General features: G+C 36.2%; 1 protein-coding gene across 2 annotated transcripts in view; it reads right to left on the reverse strand.

The window, feature by feature from the left end:
* Positions 1-8,601: 8,601 nt before the first annotated feature.
* EPHA6 (EPH receptor A6) overlaps positions 8,602-23,482 on the reverse strand; it is a 443,720-nt gene continuing 428,839 nt past the window's right edge. For both annotated transcript variants that reach the window (XM_070943735.1, XM_070943736.1), the window contains 4 exons: positions 16,684-16,833; positions 12,983-13,176; positions 9,121-9,270; positions 8,602-8,716 (listed from right to left, as the gene is read on the reverse strand). In XM_070943735.1, coding sequence (XP_070799836.1) covers positions 8,602-8,716; positions 9,121-9,270; positions 12,983-13,176; positions 16,684-16,833 — 609 coding nt within the window. The remainder of the gene's footprint in view (positions 8,717-9,120; positions 9,271-12,982; positions 13,177-16,683; positions 16,834-23,482) is intronic.

Raw genomic sequence — 23,482 nt, forward strand, 5'->3', positions numbered from 1 at the left:
TTATTTAATGGAGCAGCCTCAAAATCGATACCAAGCCCTTCTCTTCAAACATGGTAGCTCTAATTTGCAATTGGTAGTAAGACACAAAATATTAAAAATGGGTAAAAGGCATATTTTAATGCAATGAGCTTAGGCATCCAAATTATTCTATATGCATAGAGATACTGGAGTGAAATATGCATAGAGATATTGGAGTGAAATGGGAAATATTGTCAGATTTGTGAATCTATGAAATGAGTTTGAAACTCAAATTCAAGTTCGTATATTAGAGGACAACGAATTATTTTTTGCCATTGCAACTTGCAGCAAATACAAAAATTTTTTTAATTATTTTTACTTCTTTTAAAGTAAAGCAAGGAGTAATTTTAAAAAGTTGATTGTTTTCAAATGATAAACTTAAAGAGTTTAAATTTAGGTTGCTATCTATGCTCCAGGGTGTAATCCTAGAAACTTTAAAAGTATTTTGCATTTCCATATCAGTGGAGCTGATCCACTGGAATAGGTATCCTCATTCCTCTGACAGGAGTCTCCACAGCCATTTCTCCTCTGCCATTAGTTTTTTCAGCAAGAACTACAGTATGTGTTCATGGGTGTGGATTGAGGTCAGTCTTGAATTTATAAGGTATAAGCCCCACTTAAGACACAATACTAGATTATGTTAGCCACAGAGTATATGTATTTATCCCATTCTACTTGTTAACAAATCTCCAAACATCTTTCCTGATTGATGTGATTCCTGTAAAATTTAGGAATAATAATTTACCCACTAAATTATCCTGTGAGGACAGGTTTCTTTTTGTTACTGTTTTAGAAATCTCGTTTATTTGGATATTGCTATTTCAAATATAATTTTTCACTGAGTCAAATATATGCCTGTGCTAGCAATGCAAACGTAGCAATCATATACCGGTAAAAAGGGGGAAAAAGTACAATTCTCTTAATCTGTCAGCATTTATTACTGTGTTGTATTAGTTAAACAGGAATACAATAGAAATAAGTCTTCTGTGTTGCTGTATTTTTCATTAAAATAGTTGTTTGGATCAGGAAAATGACATTTGAAAATTTCTAAAAACTTGTTTTTAAAGACAGAAATAGCATAGAAGCTTTAGATTTGTTAAAAGGAGTGTTACACATTTTCTGTAGTTAATCATACCTAACACCAAAGTAAGAGATAAATACTTGAGTTTCTGCCGTAGCATAATCCTGTATCCTGAGTGGTTCATATTTTATGAATCCAAGTATAAATGTAAATGTTATTACAACTTGATATTATGTGATTGTTTTGTATTATTAAAATTATTTGATTTTATTTTGTTCTGTGTAGGAATGAACCTGATCAGCAATGTAGATTTATTTGTCCCACCAGTATTTATAATATACAACTGGGATCAAGTTCTGGTTTTTATTTTAGGTTTATATTACATTACACTATAACAGCAGTTTTCTATTTCCAAAAAATATGTTTTTTGCAGAATATACTGGTAGTAATAGCATCTATCCGTCACTTCTGGAAGTTAATTTTTGTATTTTGATGGACACTATACATAAAGCAAACAGGAAGCCCTTCTAGGTGTATTATTTCAAGGTTACAAATGTTACTATCAAGTAGAAGTACATTATATTTTAACTAATATTGATTTATTGTTGGTCATAAATTCTTTTGTATGAAAAATTAGAACATTAAAAAATATTACATGAAAGCTTACGGGATTGTAATGCTGAATAATATAAATGTTTACAACAATAATAAAACAATTGAATTATATTCTGTATTTATCTTATTTTGTCACAAGGTTTAAGAGTACTGTAAATAGGCTACAATAATATGAACTAATAAATAAATATATTTGAAATTCTTGATTAACTTTTGCTTAATAGTATCAAATCTTTCAGTAATAAGGTCAGGCTCTTGGAAAAATCCTCTGTTGGAATTAATGAATTTTATTTTAAGCTACACGTGCATATCAATTATAAGAGTTTTCCACACTGGGATGAGCAATAGCAGCAGATCTTCTGAAACTGACTATTTTTTAAGGAGCATATTTAATATTAAATGATTTTTTTTGGTGTTTTTAATATTGCAATCTGTTTTAAAACATGCCTATAATATTGAATTATTTCTGATAATATACTTTCCAAAGCGCAAAAGGCAAGTTAAGTTGCTTATAAAACTACATCTTGGGGTATAAAAAACCCTACTTTTATTGCCATGTTTATCATTACATAGTTTCTTATCTGACTAAATTCACATACTAATGATTTAGTAATAAAATGGCAGCACTTGTAAATAAATTACTTAAATGAAGTTATGATGTAAATATTCCAGTTTACCTTTTGTTTCAATCAATATCTGAAAATAAAAAAGAAAAATCAAGTTCATGTGCCAGGCCAATATCAATTCTTGTTTAAACATAAAAACTTGAGCTTTGATTTTAAAATAACAAGGTAGAACATTCTTGTTAATCAAAATATTATACTATGTTATCTTGAAGTTTTATTGAAATTATTAGGTTTATATCAGAGCTTTTACAGAGTTAACATTTTGTATAATTGACTTAAATACATAAACCAACTAGTTAAAAACTTCATTAACTAGTAGATGCACAATTCACCCTGATCCAGCAAGGTTTTCATAGACTGATCATCCTTTGCATTCTGATCTTATGTTCACAAAAAGGTGTTATGAAATGTAGCAAAGAGACTATTCCAAATTCTGTCAAACCAGAAACAATCAACTTTTTCAAGCTAAAGACTGCATTTGACATTGAGTGATATGCCAGAGTCTACTTCATCAATAAAGTAAGGACAATTGCTAAAAATTGTTTAAATTTGTACACAAATTGAATTAACAAATTAATTGAATACAGTTAATATGATTATTCCCATTATTTAAAAAAAAAATTTTTGTCTCACATTGATAATTTCAATGATGGGCATTTTCCAAAGAGCTGTGGGACTCATTCAGACTGGAAAACTTAGGGTTCTGTCTTCCATATTAAGAAAAGAGAAGTCTGCATTCAGCCTGAATCAGTTTTTCTTTGTTTACAGGTAGAATGAATAAGCAATTCTGGTGGAAATAAAAGTTAAAGTATTCTGTAGTTTTCAGAAATCTGCACTGATTTAGTGTTAATCAAATTCAACCACTATTTAGGCCCACAGCATAGCTTCTCTATAATTGTCAAATGTGGACTGCTTTATTCTTTTTGTTTCCGTGGGAAACCTAAAATACTACATGGTACAAGCTACATTGGGGTTGGGTTGAAAATGAACTACATCACTTCTATGATAATGTCCAATGAGAGCTACAGGTCAAATTGGTAGGAAATTCTAGATGTTTTTCTGCATCTGGAGCACAAAACAATGCTGTGCTAAGTGAAAATGATTGTATGTTCATTAAAGGTTATGTTGTAAATGGCCTTAAACAGAATTTTAAAAGCAGCCTTGGAGAGAACATTGGACATGATAATGTTCACCATATTTTCACCATATCAGTACTCTGAAGAGTGAGTATTTATAGGAAGCTGTGTTATGGCAGAACTATTTATAATTTAATTGAGTTTTACTACTTTATCAGTAATGACTTATCAAGATTTTGGGAAATTTATTTATATCACCTATTACTTGATCTTTTTAACTGAAGACTCCAGGGATTGAACATAGCCTTATATGCATCCAGTGCATTGCTATCTGTCACTGATGTATGGCTCCTCTCCTAATAGACTCAATCCTTCTTAAGCCTAATGAAATCAGTGGGCTAAAGAACACAACAGTATTGGCATTGTCTTTCTCTGTTTAGTTGCAATATATGTGTGGAATTGTGTTATCAACAGAGAATAAACAAAATGTAGCTTCTAAAACTTGGAAATTATAGAATCATTAAAGGGTAGGGGGAATATAAAACAAAATGTAGTACACAAAACAAATCCATAGACAGAATTCAAAAGAACATTAAGATTTTTAACTAATACATTGCTAAAAGAATGTATTCCTTTACTCTTTATTTAATTGCTTATTATAAAAATATATTAAATACACATCTACAATATTTTTCTCCTGTTCCTTTCTGTTGAAAATATATATTCCCACTGAGTGATAAAACAGGAAATAAGTACTTTTTATACTGTAGCTAGATTAATGAATGTGTATCATTTCAGCCATCTGAATGGAAAGGTATAGATCTACTTATGTGAAGAAGAGCTGTACCAACAGTTATTTTAAAAATTGAGTGATTACATATAAACAGAGAGCTTCTAGTCCCATATGAATGTAGGTATGTGGGTGTAAGTGTGTGTGTATATATATATATATATACACACACACAGACACATGCACACACATATATACATACATTTCTCTTCCATACATTTACTTAAAAGTAAGGACATTGACCAGTAGCTTCAGATACAGGTAATCCTTAAATTATAAACATTCATTCAGTGACTGTTCAATGTTATGGCATCACTGAACGAAGGGAGATATCACTGGTCCCCCACGTTACAGCTGTTGCAGCACTCCTGCAGTTATATGATCAAAATTTGGCACCTGGCAGCTTGCCAGCACTTATGACTGCAGGGATGCTTCAATTTCCATGTCCCCCTGCCTGCCTGTTCCCATCTATACCTTTTTGGCTCCCTGGCATCCATGCCACATGCCCCTTGGCTAACCTTTGCGGTCTTGCTTCCACTGACCATACATGCCCAGCCTGACCCTTCACGAAGCAGCTGCTGGCTGCATGAGGCTTTCTTTTCCAGGTCATATACTGCAGTTTACTTGCAAGACCTGGAAAATATGGACTTGTGGCAGCAATTGCTTCATGAAGGCCAGGGTGGAGCTGCCTCATCAGTGGCAGCAGAAAGAAACTGGAAAAAATCAGCTGAGGCTGTGGAGTGACAGGGACCTCGGAGTACAGGGTAACTAGCTGGGACTGGGCTGAGGTAGCCCAGGATGGTTGTGGCTTGTACCACACTGTTGCTCCTGGTATTTCCCAGGGCACAGTGGCTTTGCATTGTACTGTTGGGATGACCGAGGCTTCCAGAGACAGCTCAACTTTGTACTGTGCTGCAGATGAGAAGCTTTTTTGCTGACCCAGAGTTGCAGTACACCAAGATGCCCTTGAGTGCAGAGTGGGAAGCAGCCCAAGAGTTGTTAGGTTCTGGGTTTTTTTGTTGCCCCGAAAGGTAGAGTGCAGTAAAAGGCAGTGATAGGGGGAGTTCCTTACTTTACTGAGATTCAGAGCTGGGATGGACCAAACCTAGAATGGCTTAGATTGGGGTCCCAGGCTATCAACCAGTGGAATTCAGTTAACGATAGCAACGGGAGTGCAATTATTGCTAACAATAGCAATGGAAGTGCCATTATTGATTGCTGTCAATAAGTGATCTGGTCACTCAGTGTCATTCTTTATGGTTACATTGCTTAAGCAATGGAACTTCTGATACCATTTGTGAAAATAAATCAAGGACTACCTGTATTAATGATTTGGTCATTCCTACACCACCCCCTATGCATAGCATTCTGAATCTTGCTGGTGCTTGTTATGATCAAAGAAGAATTTGCTCAGAAGGAATTGTTGGAAATTTGGAAATGAATATGCATTTAGTGTTGGATTGGAGGGGGGGACATCATTTCAGATGAATTCAATATTCAAATACAAGAGAGAGGGAGGGGGGGGACTGACAGTATTTTAAGAGTAGCTGTTATGTTCAAACAACAACAATTCAAATAGCTATAAAATGTTATCAGTGCAGGCCAGAGCGTTGTCTTTTCCTTTGTTTAGTGAAGGGATTGCTGCTTCTGCCAGTGGCTTTTCCTGGCAGTTGACTTTTGGCACATCACTATTGTTCAAATAAACTTTTCCAAAGACATAGCTCCTTGATTGCTAACTTAAAGCTAGTCATATGGAGACTGCTTATCTAGCTAGCCAGTATTTCATGTACAGTTGCATGCTTCATAGCTTCAACCATAACAAGAACTGTGGCAAAATGCTGTCTTTGTGGGATTAGCAGCTGCCCAGGCAGAGTTTATGTTTTTTAGGAGGTTGCTTGTTTGCGTAAACTAGTCTGTAATCCATGTATGTTAACAAAATATAATACAATAAGGTTGCCAACAAAACAAAAAACAACTCTATTAGAAAAGTCTAGGAATGAAACTAAACTTGGCAGGCAAATTGAAAAGCCAAAGAAAAAGGAAAGATTTTTTCTATACATGAGGCTGTATTTTTAAATATAAAATATAATTTATATGGCTTTTCCCTTAATAGATAAAGAGCAAACCCACCAACAATCATTACAATAATCATTTTTCATAAACAGTATTAAAATGCATAAAATAACATGTTACTTCCAAGCTAGCAAACCTGATGTACCTATATGGTAATCATAGTGCATGTATAACAGTACCTGAAAGATGTTAAAATACAGACTATTAGCGTCTATTAAATACATGGGCAATAAAAGAAATATTCTTATTGATTCCATTTCATATCTTTAAAAATAGTTTTTGTTTGCATTTTAGGGGCTTAAGTTTAAGAAAAAAATAACCTAGTCTAGGTTATATAGTCCTGAAATCATATGTGAAAAACAAAGAAACAAAAAACATTTGCATGGGAAGCCAAGTAGAAGTGTTTACTGAAATTAGACAAAAAGACTAGTCAAGATCATTTTCCTGTATTTCTTTTCTCTGATGCAATATATCCCTTTAAGCATTTCTATTTTTGAATGGAACCAAGAACCAATTTAGTAGTTGGTGGTTAGGGGCACCAGGAGATAGTGAGTTCCAGTTCTCTCTTGGGCACAAAGTGGCGAGGTGACCTTGAGACAGTCAGTCTCTGTCAACCCTAGAAAAAAGTTGGCAAAGCTCTTCTGAAATTGCCAAGAAAACTATAAAAGCCTATGTAGTTGCCAGAAGTAAGACTGATTCAAAGGCACCTCCCCAAACCCACTCTGAACTACCGAGAGTTCCCTTATATGACCAGGCCATCTTAAGTCTTCCTTGTATAGGCTAATCATATCCATTCTTGAATTATAAATGAGAAATTCTCTATAAATGTTTTTACACTATTACTTATATGCAATTTGTTCGTGGCTTTTAGAGCACACAGATGTACTCATTTTTTTTTAATTGGAACATAACTTATTCCATGCAAAGATGGAATGATGTAGCCAAATTAGATCTATGTATAATTTTTGTAAGAAGTAACAGCATTTTCTTTTAGGATTAGGACATGGCTACTGAAGTTTATAACTCAAACATCTGGTTTATGAAAGGTATCTGTTGAAGTGGCTATTTATGAGCACCGATTCCTAAATGGCCTGATTTACTACTCAAATATATAGCATCTTTAATGATCTTATTTCTTTTTTGATTTTGAAGCAGATCTTTTCCCCATTGGCCACAAGGGCAGGATGATGTTTCCTGAAAGTAATGTAGTAATTAGAATGTTCTTCCATTTGTACTCATTGGAAAACTTGAAAACATTTCCATGATCGAAAAGTATGAGAATTAAACTGATATTTTTCATGACAGTTTCAAGAAAAATGCCATTTTTCTGGATTAAAAAAATAGGTAACCTAGAGAAGTTAAATATGTCACAATGAATGGTTTAAAGACATTTTTTCTTAACTGTAAATAGCAATTTCTTATGTTTTCTCATGTTAAATATATATTTATAAAGTTACATAACTGCATTGTGTAAAATCACTGGTACCTATCATGGATTTTATTTTGCTTAAAACATATTTTGGGACTTTGCTCAGTGTTGTGGAAGCATATAGAAACTTAGGCATGAATAATAACGAAACTAGCCAATGGTTAAATTTGTTTGTACTCTATGTACTCTAAACTTTCTAAGATAGAGAAATCTGATATTCAAACAAATACATTTAAACACTTGGCATCATTAAAAATGTGATGATGATCTTTGCCAATAATTCACTTTATCTGTTTTTACACAAATTCTGTAACATCTGTTTACATAAAAATTCACTATAAACTTTTAATTGTTCATTTTGGCCAAGAATTTTTATGCTTCCATTCCAGTTGTCATAAACTAAATGTAATAATTACAAAATAAATGTAGAAATAAAACCCTACATTTGGGGTTTGGTAAGCAATAAAATAAATACATGTGTCAAGTTCTTTTCTTGATTGCACATTTTATATTGGAAGCTAAAATGTCACAAAACATGAAAATAAATGTCTATCATCGTTATTGGTGTCAGTATTATTATTTAGTAATTTACCATCAAATTCTAATTACAACAAGAAGGTAGCAATTCCAAGCCAAGAAAGCCTTCACTTTCAAAAAAGTTGATGAAAGTTTTCTGAATACTTTACTGTTATATAAAGTTATACATCCATGCCAAGCTATTCAACATCACATAGCAACAGTCTTTTATTAGGGGCCAGGATGTTACCATCAGTTCATTGAGGATGGAACTATGTAATTAAGTAAAAATTCCAAGCTGGAAGAATTAACATAAATATTTGTGTTTATAGTATGAAGAAGACGTTTCAGTTTTTGAAGCTGGGAAGAAGGAAGGAGTGAGAGTATTTTCCATTTTAGAAATACTGAGGCACAAAACACAGTTGCTTCTAGAATTTTCATACATGAAATCCTTTGTCCTGTATGTGCATCATGTGTAACCGTAAAGTCTGTAAACTGCTCACTATTCGTCTCTGATGTCCAATAAGAACAACTCCAATTCTTCTAATGTCACTGCAAGATAAAGGTAATGTTGGGAAATATTGGGTGAAGTACAGAAAATACAAAAACAAATTGTTCCAAGCTGTTTTTAAATCTGAAATATTCAATATATTAAACCTGAAATATTGAATATAATATATTTTGTTCTTTAGCCTGAAAACTGTTAGAAAATGGATACTGGACATTATACATGTTGAGTAACTGGATTTGAAATGTAATGAAAGTTTGTGTTTTTGACTCTGGTATGACCAAAATGCAAATTTTCATTACATTTCAAATCCAGTTACTATTTTTCTATGGGGAATAAATATTTGTTGATTTAACCTATGCCTGGCATTTATCCTTGCACTTTCTAAAATTCCAATCTTACCCACTGTCCTATAAAAGTTAGAGATCCTAATAAATAATGTACTTACTCAATACTCATTCTTGAAACAAGATCCATAGATGTGTACCCTGCTGCCATGAAATTAGCTTTGTATTGGCCCATTTTTATTGAGTCCAGCCAATCACTGACTGATACAAAGAAGGGATATTCTGGAATTTCACCAGGTGAATCTGGCATTCTGTGAAAAGAACAATATATTATTGATTTAGTTTTATGATACCTTTTTAGTACATTCGGCTGACAATTAAACATTACATAAGCTGTAAAATCATATATTTTCCTCTGGAGATTCTCAGCCATCTAGCTCATACTGTAGTTGTCTCAAATGAGGTTTTTCAAAAGGCAACTCAACTTTTTTTTCCTTGAGGAAAAAGAAGAAAACAAAACAAAATTCCTGTCAGAACCTATCCTTCCATCCCCCGTGAGCAAGTTTCAACTATCAGTGTATATCAGTCCAGCCCCACTCCCCCAATCATATCTGATGAAACTTCTTGGATGAGAAGTGAAACATTTTCTTCTTTAAGGAAAAAAGAAAAACAATCCAGTTACTTTTTGAAAAAGCACCTTTGAGATCTTTTCCTGTAAGAATATTTCTTGTAATTGGAGAATATTTCTTACCTTAGAGTGTAACTATTCCATATTATCATTAATTAAAATAATCATTACTGTTCTGTTTATTTCAGGTTTTCAAAGTCTACTGGAACAAAATACAAATGTTATTTATATATATAATTTTAAACTGGACTACTTTCCTGCAGTTGCAACAGAACTGATCTTCGAACTGCTCTACTTACAAAAGTCCACTATAATTTGCTTAAGAGAAAAGAAGGGATTCTCTTGCGAGAACCAGACAGAAATAACTGAATAATTTGATCTTATGAATTCAGTATGGGTGGAATAAGAGAAAGGTATAGAATAGAACCTTGAAATGCTCCAAAATTTGCACCTTTCAAGTGTTTGGTAAATAGTTTATAGCTTAAAATGTTGTTCTGAGAGGAAAATACATTTAAAAAAATATTTCAGTATATATTTTAGACGGACATTTTTCCATTTAAAATCCAAATGGGCAGAGTAGATTGGCAAAAACATTGAAACCCAATAATATAGGGTAAATAAAATCCAATCTGAAGATTTATGTCTAATTTTATCTCTAATTTTGCAATAACTGTTTTGTATAAGGCCCTGTCTACTTTCAACAACTATGGCTCCTCTAAACAACTGACAGAGCATTTAAAAATAAAAATAATTCACTGCTACAAAATAGGAGAAAAGCATTATGTTATCTCTAAACATTTCCATTTAGCAGTTTAAATAAGAAACATTGTTGAGAAATGGAATTTCCATGGGGCTGTTAAGGACAAAGTAACAGCTAGAAGTCCCCTAACAATACTGCCAGAAAATTCAGATCTGCAAAATGATAACCACAAATCATGTAAATGATCTACTGAAAAGTTTGGTTGACAGTAGATTAGTTGTCCGTAGGTTTATTCTACAATATTGCTTATATAACAAGGATCTCTATGAAAAGTTCTTAAAAAGGAACAATTTTCCCGAATCTCATCACAAAAGTCGTCATAAAAAAATACAAAAGAAAACCTTGATAAACTTTAAAAAATGTAAGAATTTGAAATAAAGTGCTTTGGACTGACAAAAGAAAAACAACTATTTTGCCATAACCATAAAGGATCTACTTGTATAAATGTGAAATATTTATAGAAAAGAATACTTTAAGCTAACTATTAAGCTTATATGTTGGGCTGTATATGCATCGGGATACTGCCTCATCCAGGACTAGAAGGAATGTTACATAAATGGAGAAAGTAGATTCGGCTAAATCTCAATATAATCTAGAAATTAGTATTCCTCAGTGAAGTGACTCTGGGCGTTTTCACAAGACAATAATTATAACCATATCTCCAAGTGAACTATGAAACACTAACAGCAAAGAAAAATAAAGATTTCAGAATGGCTTTCAAACTTGAATAGTATTGACAATCTTTTAGAAGATGTTAAACATGCAGCACATGCAAGGAAAGCTGAGAATATTTTTGAGTTGGAAGAATTCTAAAAGTTAGTCTTGAAAAATTCTGTGTGATGGAATAAAGAAGAATTGAAGAGAAATTAAATTCTATGACAATATTTGATTGAATTAAAAATTAAGACTGTTAGAAGTAAAAGAAAGGAAAATAAAGTTGGTTTAAATGATCAAGGTTAAGATAAGACTCCCTATTTAAGATAAGATTTTGCAATATTCGGGCAAATCTTTATGGACATTTTATTTCAAATTGATGTTTTATGGATTTGCTTATAGATAGCGGATAGGATATGGGGTAAAGAGATACCTGTTATAGGGATATAACAGTTATATACTGTTATATACAGATATCTTATAGGGAGTAAATAATTATTACATTTGTTTATACTGGTGATGAAGTCTGGAAATAACTTCTTTATAATATTTCTCTTCTTTTTCTTTATTACATTCTTTTTCTTTTTTTTTCTGCATGTTTTCTTCTTTATTATTGTTTTCCCTTGCTCTAAATTTAGTTTGTATTTTTTTTTTTACTACTGTAATTAAAATTATTAATAAAATATATTTTAAGAATTCTGCCAGGGGAAGAGTTTAGCAGGAAGATAGCAGGCTATAATGATTCTTTGGAAGCTGTTATTTCTGTCCAAAAGGTGTTACAAAGTACTGATTGGAAAGGTGCACTTTCCATATACACTGTTTTCTTGTTTTTGAGAAAAGGTTCTACATGAAGTGGGCAGATCCTATCCCCTAGCAATGACATTGCTATGGGCACTACCAATGTACCACACTTGAAAATAAAAAGGCTAAATCTAGGATCAGATGGAAAACATTCCTTCCATATCAGTACATATAAATCTGACATTAGCTAGTATTATTATTATTATTGTTGTCATTATCAATTATCCAAATAAAAGAATATAAAACATATAAAAAGATAATACTCAGAAGTATAGTATGTGATGATGTGTTTTAATCACAGCAACAACGAAGTTAGTCAAAGTGCTGGGAGGGCAAGCAGAATCAGAAAGTACAATAGAAACTTGTCTAATAAAGGTCTGATATTCAATTCTGTCATAGAGCAACAAAATAAGACAATTCCACATGTCTGTATAGAAATTATAGCGCAGCATAGGAATAAGGGAAACTAAGGAGAATAGTTTCAGTCTTCTCTGAATCACAAGAACCAACCTATTTGGCTAAGGGGATTTTGGAGTAGGTGCCCAGTTAAGAGTGTTGACGGTTGCACATTATCCTGGGGTTGAAAGAAGTTCTTCCTGAAGCTGAAGAAGATAAGACTTCAACATTTGGCTGCTACATGTTTGGCCTTGGCTCCCGGCTGAAGATAGTGGAGGATTATATCATGCAGATATAATCCTATAGGATAGTTACCTGTGTTTTCCTGAAAATAAGACCCTGTCTTATATTTTTTTGAACCTTGAAATAAGTGTTTGGCCTTATTGCCATGTACTCAAAAGCTTTATTATCAGAGGATGTCTTATTTTGGGGGAAACAGGGTAATAAGGGACCTTTGAACCAATATTGGGGTATATATAAATGTGCATTAAAGCTTTTGTGACTTTATTAATTTACACACACACAAACCCAGTATAAGGAATTTCCTTATGCAGTTTTCCATAGACTTTGAATGAATGTGAGAACTTACAGGAACTACAGACCGCTAGAGATATGATAGAGTCAAATATATCTGCCATAAAGGAAACAAAAAGGAATGATGATGAAATAAAATCTCTACTTTAATGCAGAAACAAAATCATTATATATTATGTAATTAACATGACAATTTGAAGGGTGACAGTCATGTATGCACATACAAAAAGCATAGTGAAATAGTTCTTACATTAGTACATCCTCCACTAAAGTATGAAGAGAGCTGGGGTTTCGTATCAATTTATCTAAGAAGCTGACAATGTCTGTGAACTTTGGCCGATGGCTTCTTTCCTTTTGCCAACAATGAAGCATTAGTTGATGGAGGGCAGCCGGGCAGCCCATGGGAGCTGGAAGCCTATATCCTTCTTCAATGGACAGAATGACCTATGTAGAAAGTGGGAGAGAAGATTTATTTATTTAATTATTTGTATCCTGCCCATCTCGCCAAAGCATAGGGACATTGAATGAAATGCACTGTAAAACATTAAAACAATAAATAAGGATCTTAAATTTAAAATTCAGTTAAAATAAAACCAAGCAGGATAGAGAGGGAGGGAGCAAAATGCAGCCAGGGAGGAAGTGGGGTATTTTCTACCCCATTATTCACTTCCAAAGTGCCACACCCCCATTGGGACCCCAGACTAGTTAGCACATGGATGTCAAACTCAATTTCATTGAGGGCCACATCAGGATTATGTTTGACCTGGGGGCTGGGTGGGTGTGGTCAGCTCAACATCACTCGTGCTGGGAGGATCCATTGTCTCCAGTGAAGGTGAGACCAGGGAGAGTGCCAAAGCCTTGTCCTCCAGAGGAGCCTTGCCGTCCCTCTCAGGCCACACAGAGGACCCCTGGACGGTGGCGCAGACTGTCCTGAGCCCTAGGCTGCGGAAGACAAGCACTCATTCCGGCTCTTGAGCTCCATGGCACTGAGACCCCACAGCCCAGCGTAGCCCTGCTTCCTAGAGGAGGTGCCCGGCTGTGCTTACCTCCTCCTCATGGCTGCTGCTACTGTGCTTACTCTCCTTGGCCAGGTTGCTCATGGTGTGTGCAGGAGGGCAAAGTGTGTGAGTCAGAGGGAGGCCCACTCCCTCTCCATGCATGGAAACCAAGCATTGTAACCAAAGCATCCTCAGCAATAGGATGGGAGACCACCAGGAGAGATCAGGAGGAGGGGACAAGGGGATGGCAAAAGGGCAGCAGGACTGCTGGTGGCCAAGTGCTAAGGCAGGACCTTCCTTCCTTCCTTCCTTCCTTCCTTCCTTCCTTCCTTCCTTCCTTCCTTCCTTCCTTCCTTCCTTCCTTCCTTCCTTCCTTCCTTTTCTTCTTTTTCCTTCCCTCTTCATTCTCCTTTCTTCTTCCTTTCCCTTTTTCCTTCTTTTTCCTTCCTCGGTCTCTTCCCAACTTTCCTTCTTTTTCTTTCTTCTTTCCCTTTCTCCTTTCCTGTCCCTTCTTGGATGCTCAAATGCAAAAGGGGAAACATTTCTCCTTTTGTTTTGTTTTGTTTTTAGTTTGTTTTGCTAACCCTCTGCCAGCAAAAATGGAGGTTGGTGGGGCTGCGCATGCCCCCCAGCCCCATTTTTGGCCTGGATGGCCTGCAACCCTCTGCCAGCAAAAACAGAGCCCGGGATGGCCATGCAGGCTCCGTTTTCACTGACAGAGGGCTGCAGGAGGCCATCCAGGCCGAAAATGGGCCTGGGGGGGCGCACGCAGCCCCCAACCTCCATTTTCGCTGGCAGAGGTACCACAGGCCAGTCCTTCACTGTTTCTAGGGTGGCCCCACCGGCCAGATATAAGCACCCTGTGGGTTGGATTTGAGTTTGACACCCCTGAGTTAACACAACTGTATCTTCAAGGCCTTTCAAAAGCAGGTGCGGTGGGAGTAGATCTGACTTTGGGGAACAAGGCATATATCATGGTCCTACTCCGAATTTCCCCTTAACTGTAACCGTATAAAGTCATTCAGCTAGCTTTCCTGCCTTACATTTGTTAAACCAAAACAAACTACACCAGAGTTTTTGGCAAGGGTTCTCAAACTTTAGGTCACCTATGGCTTAATAATATTTTTAAACTTGATCAAGCTTGCTCGGACAAAGTGAGAGTGCTGTTAAAATTCTGAGATTTGCTCCTCATTTGCAGTTGATAATTGTCATGCCAGAATATTGGAGAAACGCTGTGAAGTATAGATTAAAATTTAATTATTAAAAATAAGTGGTATATTTCTTTCTTGCCCTCAATTTTATTTATGGTGTATGAGAATCAAACAAATTCATTTATCATTTAGGGGTAGCACAATGTTTGAGAACCATTTGCTTATGGCTAGGCACAAAAAGGAAACTGCTGATGTATATTATATGCTATGGGTAGTTCTTGGGTTAGGACCATTCATTCAGTCACTTTTAAAGTTGCAACGGTGCTGAACTACTGGTACTTATGACAGGTCCTTATAGTTCTGGTGAACATAGCATCCCCATAGTCAAGTAATGATTTTCAATTATAAGCAAATTCAATTGGGAAGCCAATAGGAAATTGAAAGTTTTAGTTGCACGTGGTTCTTGCCTATCAGTGGCAAGTGGAAGTGCTGGAACTGCAGTTGTTAAGCAATGCAGTCTCATGGTATTGTGTTTTACAATCCCCACATGCTAAATAATCATGCTAAAAGAGATTGCAGTAAAAATGGACAATGAACAAGTGTTTCACTTCTATCATGAAACTTTTGCTTGGCTTCAATTATGTTTCTTCCCAGGTATTAATCTTTGATGTCAATGCTAAGAATACTAAATAATTTGCCTATAGAAATAGAATTTCAATGGTACTTATTCCATGGCAATTTTAATCAAATTAGTTGCAGTTAATAGTGATAAGTGGGGAATCAATTTTTATTTTCCACTTTCTAGCAGTATGTTGTAATAACAATGATTCCTATGCATGTTTAGTCTGAAGCCAAGTGTCATGGTCCCGTTGGAGCTCGAGTCTGAGAAGGAGGGGGAGGAGATGAGCTGGAGCCAGCACAGAGGAATGGTGCAGTCCCTATGGCTCAGGAGGAATGACCTGAGACTGAGGATGAGGCACTCCCAGGTCCATCGGGCCTCAGAAGAGTAGGCAGAGAGGAAGAGAGGGCTCAGGCTGATCAAGGAAGGGGGAGGAGACAGAAAGGGCAGGCAGTGGAGCAGAGGAGTGGCGGAGCTCTGGAGATGAGCAAATACCTCTCCTGCCTGATCCATAAGTGCGAAGAATGGAGAGACGGCAGAGTCAGCGAAGGGTGACCCAACTACTCAGGAGGAGAGGCTTTTGCCAGGAACAAGTGTTTGTTTTCGGATTGGACTTCCTCAGCTGTGACTCAGACTGCTTTGTTTCAAAGATTGTTTTTGCTTTATTTTGAGGACTGTTCTTGGCTTGCCCTAGCCCTGAAGATTCTCCGTTCAGACCTGCCTTGCCTTGGACCTCGTCTTATTTCAAGAAGTGCTCTTGGCCTTTTGGTTTGAACTGTGCCCTTGTTTGTGAACTGTGTTTGTCTGTTGTTTCACTGTGCCCCTTTGGAAAACTGTTCCTTGTCTTGGACCTTTGCTTGCTCTGAGCCCTGCCCTTGCTTTCTGTCAGACTTTTGCTTTGTGGACTGGTCAGGTAATTTATGGGCTGTTATTTGGGGGACTGAGGGTGGAGCCTGACCGGTCAGTGGAGGGTCAATTGTTTAACCCTTTCCAGGAGAAATAAAAGACTCTCGGGAGGCCTGCCTAGTCTTGCCCACCTGGATCATAACATCAAGTCTTATTCAGTAGGACTTATTACTAGGTGTGCTCCTGATGATTGTAGTTTTTTTTGTTTTCTTTTCAATAAGCAATGGAATAAATGCATCCTGAAAACAATAATCTGTAATAACCAGTTAAAACTTACATCCTGATTAGACATCTCCCAATACGGTCTTTCTCCATATGACATTACTTCCCACATAACAATGCCATAACTCCATGCATCGCTTGCAGAAGAAAATTTCCTGTAGGCTATAGCTTCAGGAGCTGTCCATCTTATTGGTATTTTTCCACCCTGAAAATATATATTGAAAAATTCTCAGTATTTAAAACTAATGAAAAATACTCCTCACTGAATAATCCTACAAACATATTAAAATAAATGAAATTCATAATTGATGTCAGAAATATTCTTATACAGTAATTCATGTATTAACATAATATTCCTTATATAATAGTGTATCATAATTGAAAACTAAATTTTAGTTCTTTAAGGCATTTAATATTGTTAACCATATTCAGGCTGAGTAGATGGCAAATGATTGTCTTCACTTTGATCATGAATTAAATTTATTTATTTATTATTTTATTAATTTAATTTATATACCGCCCTTCTCCCAAAGGGACTCAGGGCAGTTTACAGCCAGCATAAAACCCACAAATATAAAATTTAAAAAACAGTCTAAAAATATTAAATAGTTTGGCCCATAATTAAAATAAACAACCCAATTTAAATAATTTAGGAAGAATAAAATTTAAAGATTAGGCCAGCCCGGCTTGTTGAAATAAGAGCATCTTAAGGGCCCGGCGGAAGGTGCGCAAGTTAGGGTTAGGGTTAGGGTTAAAGTGCTGTCATTACTGTTTTCTTTGAAAGTTTATATTCAAAGTATGATGCAGAATATCCTTCTGAAATAAAGTTTGTTCTCAAATCTATATATATAAAAACGAAAACCATTCATGCATTAATCACGAAATCTCCAGATTTCTAGGTGCTCAATAAGAAAGGATTTTTCGAAATGGCCATCAGAGCATTAGTATTCCCTATATTATTATAACACATTCTGATGCTAATTATTTAGATGTTCTATTCCCCCTCCCAACTTGAAAATAACTCTGGAGAAAATGGGATAGCATAGGATAGGCTTCTGTGGGGCAAGCCTCATGGAGAGAAGGGGCTAGAAAGCCTGAGGAAGAGAAGGGGATAGGATAGGAGACGTTTCCGTGGGGCAAGGCTGAGGGAGAGAAGGGGAGAGGAAAGGCTTCTGCGGGGCCAGCCTGAGGGAGAGAGGGGAGAGGCTTCTATGGGGCAAGCCTGAGGGAGAGAAGGGGATAGGAGAGGATCTATGGGGCCAAGCCTAAGGGAGAGAAGGGGAGAGGTTGATCGTAACTACTCATTAATTTTCAAACTCTGTCGATTTATCAAGCCAATCACATAGTTTCGCAGCGGAGCATGGGTATTCAGCTAGTACTATATATTTATCTAAAATGTATTGTGGCTCATCTGTACTTTGTAGTTATTATTTTCATAACATGTCTTCTACTTTTGCAAATATTGTTCTAAAATATGCACATTGGTTAAATTCAAATCTAAACCATTTCTGCTTATAAATCATGTTTGCTAAACAAAGATTGCAAATGTTATTAACACAATGTAATACATTAGTTTTCATGTAATTTGTTGTAAAATCTCCAATGGTACATTATATTAATTATTTTGTTTAACAGTAATAAAAATAGCATTTTTGTTATCTTAAATATTAATGTATTTATCAAAGAATAAGATTTGAATCCAAATCCAGCTAGCTGTCAAAATCTAAATACTGATACAAACTGCTATAAGGTGCTTTTTAAGTGAGACAACAATATTTTTTGTAGTTCAGGATTTGCAATCTGTAGATTAGGAGCTTCTTTTTGGAGCCCCCAAGCCCTTTCTATTATTGTTATTAATGTTGTTGCTGCTATCAACCTAAACCAATAATTAATGGGCTGTAATCTAAATGTTGATCCAGTGTGAGGTTGGTGGATGTTTTTTCAATATCCCAGTTTAAGCCAAGGAGAGTGATGGGTCCTAAAACACCTCGCTGACTTCCAGGACTTGGACCCGGATTTCCCTGCTCTTAGTCCAGCATCTTACATTAATTAGTCCAGCATTAAATAATCTAGTACATTACATTCATATCTCTCTCCCTCCCTCACCATCCTATTTAATTTTTGTTGATACAAAAGACATTCCAGAATTGATTTAAAAATAGAAGTAGCATCACTAAAAGAAAAAGAAAATTGTAAGTGCTACCTGTGAGTATGACACAGCCCTGTTTATCACTACTCCACCAACCTGCTTCAACCTAAAATAAAATTCATCCCTTCATCACCAGAAGATTGCACACTTTTCAGTTAAATACATAAATTTTCATCCAGAAGAAGAACAAAGCAATGTTATTCTTGTTTCTAAGATTTCCCAGAATAGTATTAATGAAATCTTCCTGAATAGTTTTCCTGGTCTTGTCATTTAGGCGGGGATGGATACCTCCTTGAAAAAGTATCACCCCAAAGCAAAATTGAAAGATTCTGTTTGAACAACAAAGGGATAAATACAATATACCGTATTTTCCGGCGTATAAGACGACTTTTTAACACATGAAAATCTTCTCAAAAGTCAGTGGTCGTCTTATACGCTGGGTGTCGTTCTCCTGTAACCAGGTAGACCAGCCCGAAAGGCTCTGACGAGTCTTAAATGGCTCTAGTGATCCAAGCTCTGATGATCTGCTAATCAGGCAACTCAGCTGGGATCGCCAGCGCCATGTAAAAGGAAAAAACTTTTTTCCTTTCACATGGCTCTGGTGATCCAAGCTCTGACGATCTGCTAATCAGGCAACTCAGCTGGGATCGCCAGAGCCATGTAGAAGGAAAAACTTTTTTCCTTTCACATGGCTCTGGCGATCCAAGCTCTGACGATCTGCTAATCAGGCAACTCAGCTGGGATCGCCAGAGCCATGTAGAAGGAAAAAAACTTTTTTCCTTTCACATGGCTCTGGCGATCCAAGCTCTGACAATCTGCTAATCAGGCAACTCAGCTGGGATCGCCAGAGCCATGGAGAAGGAAAAAAGTTTTCCCCCTCCAGCTTGCTTACATTAGCTGCTAGTCCCAACGTTTGCCTTGCTTTGCTTGCCTGAATCCATTCCATCAGCAAGCAACTCCCTGCCTGCAATCAAGCAGGCAGGGAGTTGTGGACTTCAACTCCCAGAATTCCTCAGCCAGCAAAACAAAGCTGGCTGAGGAATTCTGGGAGTTGAAGTCTACAAGTCTTAAAGTTGCCAAGGTTGGAGACCCTTGTTCTATTGGGTAAGTTTTTTCCCCTTTGGGATCTTTAAAAAAAATAGTTAATTGGGGATTTTTTTAGTTGTTCTTTTTTAGACCTAGCCATTTAAAGTTTAGGAAGTTTTAAATTTAGCTTTCATATAAAAATAAAAATAAAGTAAAATAAAATATTTGTGCAGCTTTCTGAGATTTAGTGTGTTTTTGTAGTGTTTCACTCTAACTACACAAACACACAAAATCTCACAAAGCTGTATGTGGAATTTTGTGTGTGTAAAGTGTGAAAGTTGGGTTTTTGGGCTTTTTGTGGCTGTGTGAGGTTTCTGCTTGTTGCAGGGGCCATTTTGGGTCTAGCACAGCTGCTTTTACATTGTGGATGAGCCAGTTGTGTTGTGTTGTGTGTGTGTAAAGTGTGAAAGTTGTTTTTTTGGGGGGGGGCTTTTTGTGGCTGTGTGAGGTTCCTGCTTGTTGCAGGGGCCATTTTGGGTCTAGCACAGCTGCTTTTACATTGTGGGTGAGCCAGTTGATGTTTTTTAATTTTTATTTGGTGTGCGTTGGAAGAGGGGTAGTCTTATACGGCGAGTATAGCCCAAACCCTATATTTTAACAGGAAAATTCAGGGGTCGTCTTATACGCCCAATCGTCTTATACGCCGGAAAATACAGTAGATGGTGGAAGAGGGCTGGAAGGCAAAGTCTTGTTTTAGTGTTAAAATGCCTGCTGTGCATTGGAAGAATTGACTTAAATTTCTTGTGTGAGTTGAAAACTCAGGTATGCAATGTTGATAAAAATGACATCCCTTCCTCCATCAAAACTGGACCTCCTTGGTACTTCTCATAGGGTACCAAGAGAAGTTAGAGTCCATTTTAGTAGGATGTATCTGGATTCCCTCAAAGGAAATATGGTAGCCAAAATAAAATAGGCAACTAAAAAAAACCCACTATTAAAGTTTATCACCGGAAGTTGTTCTGGAGAATAACTGTCACTCTTCTGGCAGAGTCTTTCAAAGTAGCTTTGAGCCAGGCAATAATACAAGCATAAATGTTCAGAACAGAGTCATTATTTTTCCAAAAGAATTTTCAATTAGCTCTTCCTCTGGTTAAAAGCTTAACTATAGATCTTACTCAGGAACATTCACTGAATAACTCTGCTTGAATGAAGGAGATGTATAATTCATATAATTGCTGCTGGGTGATAAACTTATCTGAAGGTTCATGAAATCCTGGGAAAAGAAAAATATTAGAAGGTAACTGTGCACAAGCTGACAATTACTAGACTTGTCTCATCTTTGGTGTTATTTATTATTTAGGTCTGTTAATTAATATGGCATCTACCTTTGCAGAGTTACTTTTTTCTTATCTTGGGGTAAGATATTTAGTGACTTGTACAGTGATCAGTGGCATAGCAACATAATTAGTCACTATGGTAAATGAATTTGAAGCAAGGTGATTTTCCTTATGCAGGTAGTAAGAAGTTGCATACATTAACTCCCATGCTTCACTTCTTACGTAGGAATGATCTATTCTGGCAATCTGTTTGGATATTAGAATAACAGAGTAGGAAGGGATCTTGGAGGTCTTCTAGTCCAACCCCCTGCCTGGGCAGGAAACCCTCAAAAGAAATCTCAAAAGAAATTCAAGAATTACAGATGTAATACTTCTGAATAAAATACGCAGCATAATGAAAGAATATCAGTAGTCACATTCCTGGCATTATGTGTATGTTGATGCCATCAAAACATCCCTATTTTGTGAAGCCTTTTATGGAAATTAAAATCTGTTACCAGTCATTGAAATGGTGATAAGTTTCTTTGTCAAGCAAACATTTTATTAGAAGAAACATTTGGAAACTTAGTGAAGGTTAGAAATTCAACTGATTGTATTGCATGTATTAGCTTCAAACAGTCTGTAAACAATCCTGCAAGTTTCTTTCAATAATAAAACAATTTGTTCAACATTTAAGGAACAAGAAGAAAGTTAAGAAAACAATAGGCCCACTGATGGGAACAGATGGCAAGAAGATGAGAGGCATTAGGAAGAAAGAAGAATTGCTTTTTTCTTTACACTTGTTTTTAATGCAAAAGGAAGAAACAGCACAACCTAACAAAGGAACACCGGTTGAGATAGAACAGGAATACAAGTCAAAATAGGCATGGAATTAGTAAAAAAAAACAAACAAAAATCTTTTTTACCATAGGTCAGATGGTTTACTTCCCAGAATTCTGAAGGAGCTGGCAGATGTAAAGTAACTAAATTACTGGACCAGCAATATAATGTGGATACAATATGCTTAGACTTAAGGCATTTGACAAAATAAACCTCAGCCTACCTCTTGGTAAGATAGAACAATATGGGATAGAAAGTACCACCACTAGATGTATTTGCAATTGGTGACCAATCACACTCAGGAGTAGTCCACAATGCAACTACACCTACATAGATGGAAGCATGCAGCAGAATACCAAAAGGTTCAATCTTGGGTCCAGTAATTTCGACATCTTCGACATCTGATTTAGATAAGGAGATAGAAGAACTCATCAAATTTGCAGATAACACTATGCTGGGAGTGGGGGTGGGGATAGCTAATACTTTGAAGATAGGGTCAAGTTCCAGAAGGATCTTAATAGACTTGATCTTTGTGCCCTATTGAACAAGATGCAGTTCAGTGGTGAAAAAAGTAAGATCCTACCAAATGCATAGGCATAGAGTAGGTGGTACCTAGATCAACTGTAGTAACTGTGACAGGATCAACTGTAGGTGTTCTAGTGGACCATGACTTAAGTATGAGCCAGCAGTATGGCAGCTGTGAAAAAGTCAATGCCTGCGTCTGATGGAGACTGTCGGAAGATTGTATCCAGCTGAGTATAAAGAGTTGATTGGACAATGTGATGAATTTGTGGGTGGGGGGCAGGGCTGTGAACTGTTATCTGTGTGGAGAAAACCTGAAAACTTTCAGATTCGGGTTTTCTCAGATGTGCCAACATGACATCTCTAATAAATTGGAACTTTGAGGAACCTCCGGCCTCAGAGCTTTATTTTGTTGGCGGTGTTCCTTGGAACCCTGACAGGAATGTGATAATGGTTTCCCAGTACTTGACAGGCTGTCATAAAGAACAGACACCAGAATGTAGGACAAGAAGTGATGGGTGGAAGCTTGTCAAAAAAAAAAAAAAAGATTCAACCTAGAAGTAAGGATAATTTTTCTGACAGTAAGAGAAATTAATCAGTAGAATAGCTTGCCTCCTGTGGTTGTGGGTGCTCCATCATTGGAGGTTTTCAAACATAGACCGGACAACCATTAGACCAAGATGGTGCAAGGTATCCTGCCTTGATATCTTGGGGGATGGGACTAAAAAAAACCTCCAGCCCTATGATTCTAAGAACATTTGTCTATTGTGAAAGTAATTAACTACTTCTGGCTGCAATTGAAGGCAAAACCTCACTCTCATTTTTTTTTTTGTTTTTTTTCTTCTTCTCCTGGAGATCTGATATTGATCTTGGTTGGGAAAAAAAAAGTTTTTTTTTTCTCTTTTCCAGTAAATCTTGTCTGGGTGGAAAAATGGCACTGAGACTTATAAAGTTAGACAAACAGGCAGTGGGGGGGGGGATTCCCCCATTAACAAATTACA

This window comes from Pituophis catenifer, unplaced genomic scaffold (assembly GCF_029215685.1).
Source record: "Pituophis catenifer annectens isolate HBS135680 unplaced genomic scaffold, rPitCat1.0.hap2 SCAF_4, whole genome shotgun sequence".
Classification (NCBI taxonomy): Eukaryota; Metazoa; Chordata; class Lepidosauria; order Squamata; family Colubridae; genus Pituophis; species Pituophis catenifer.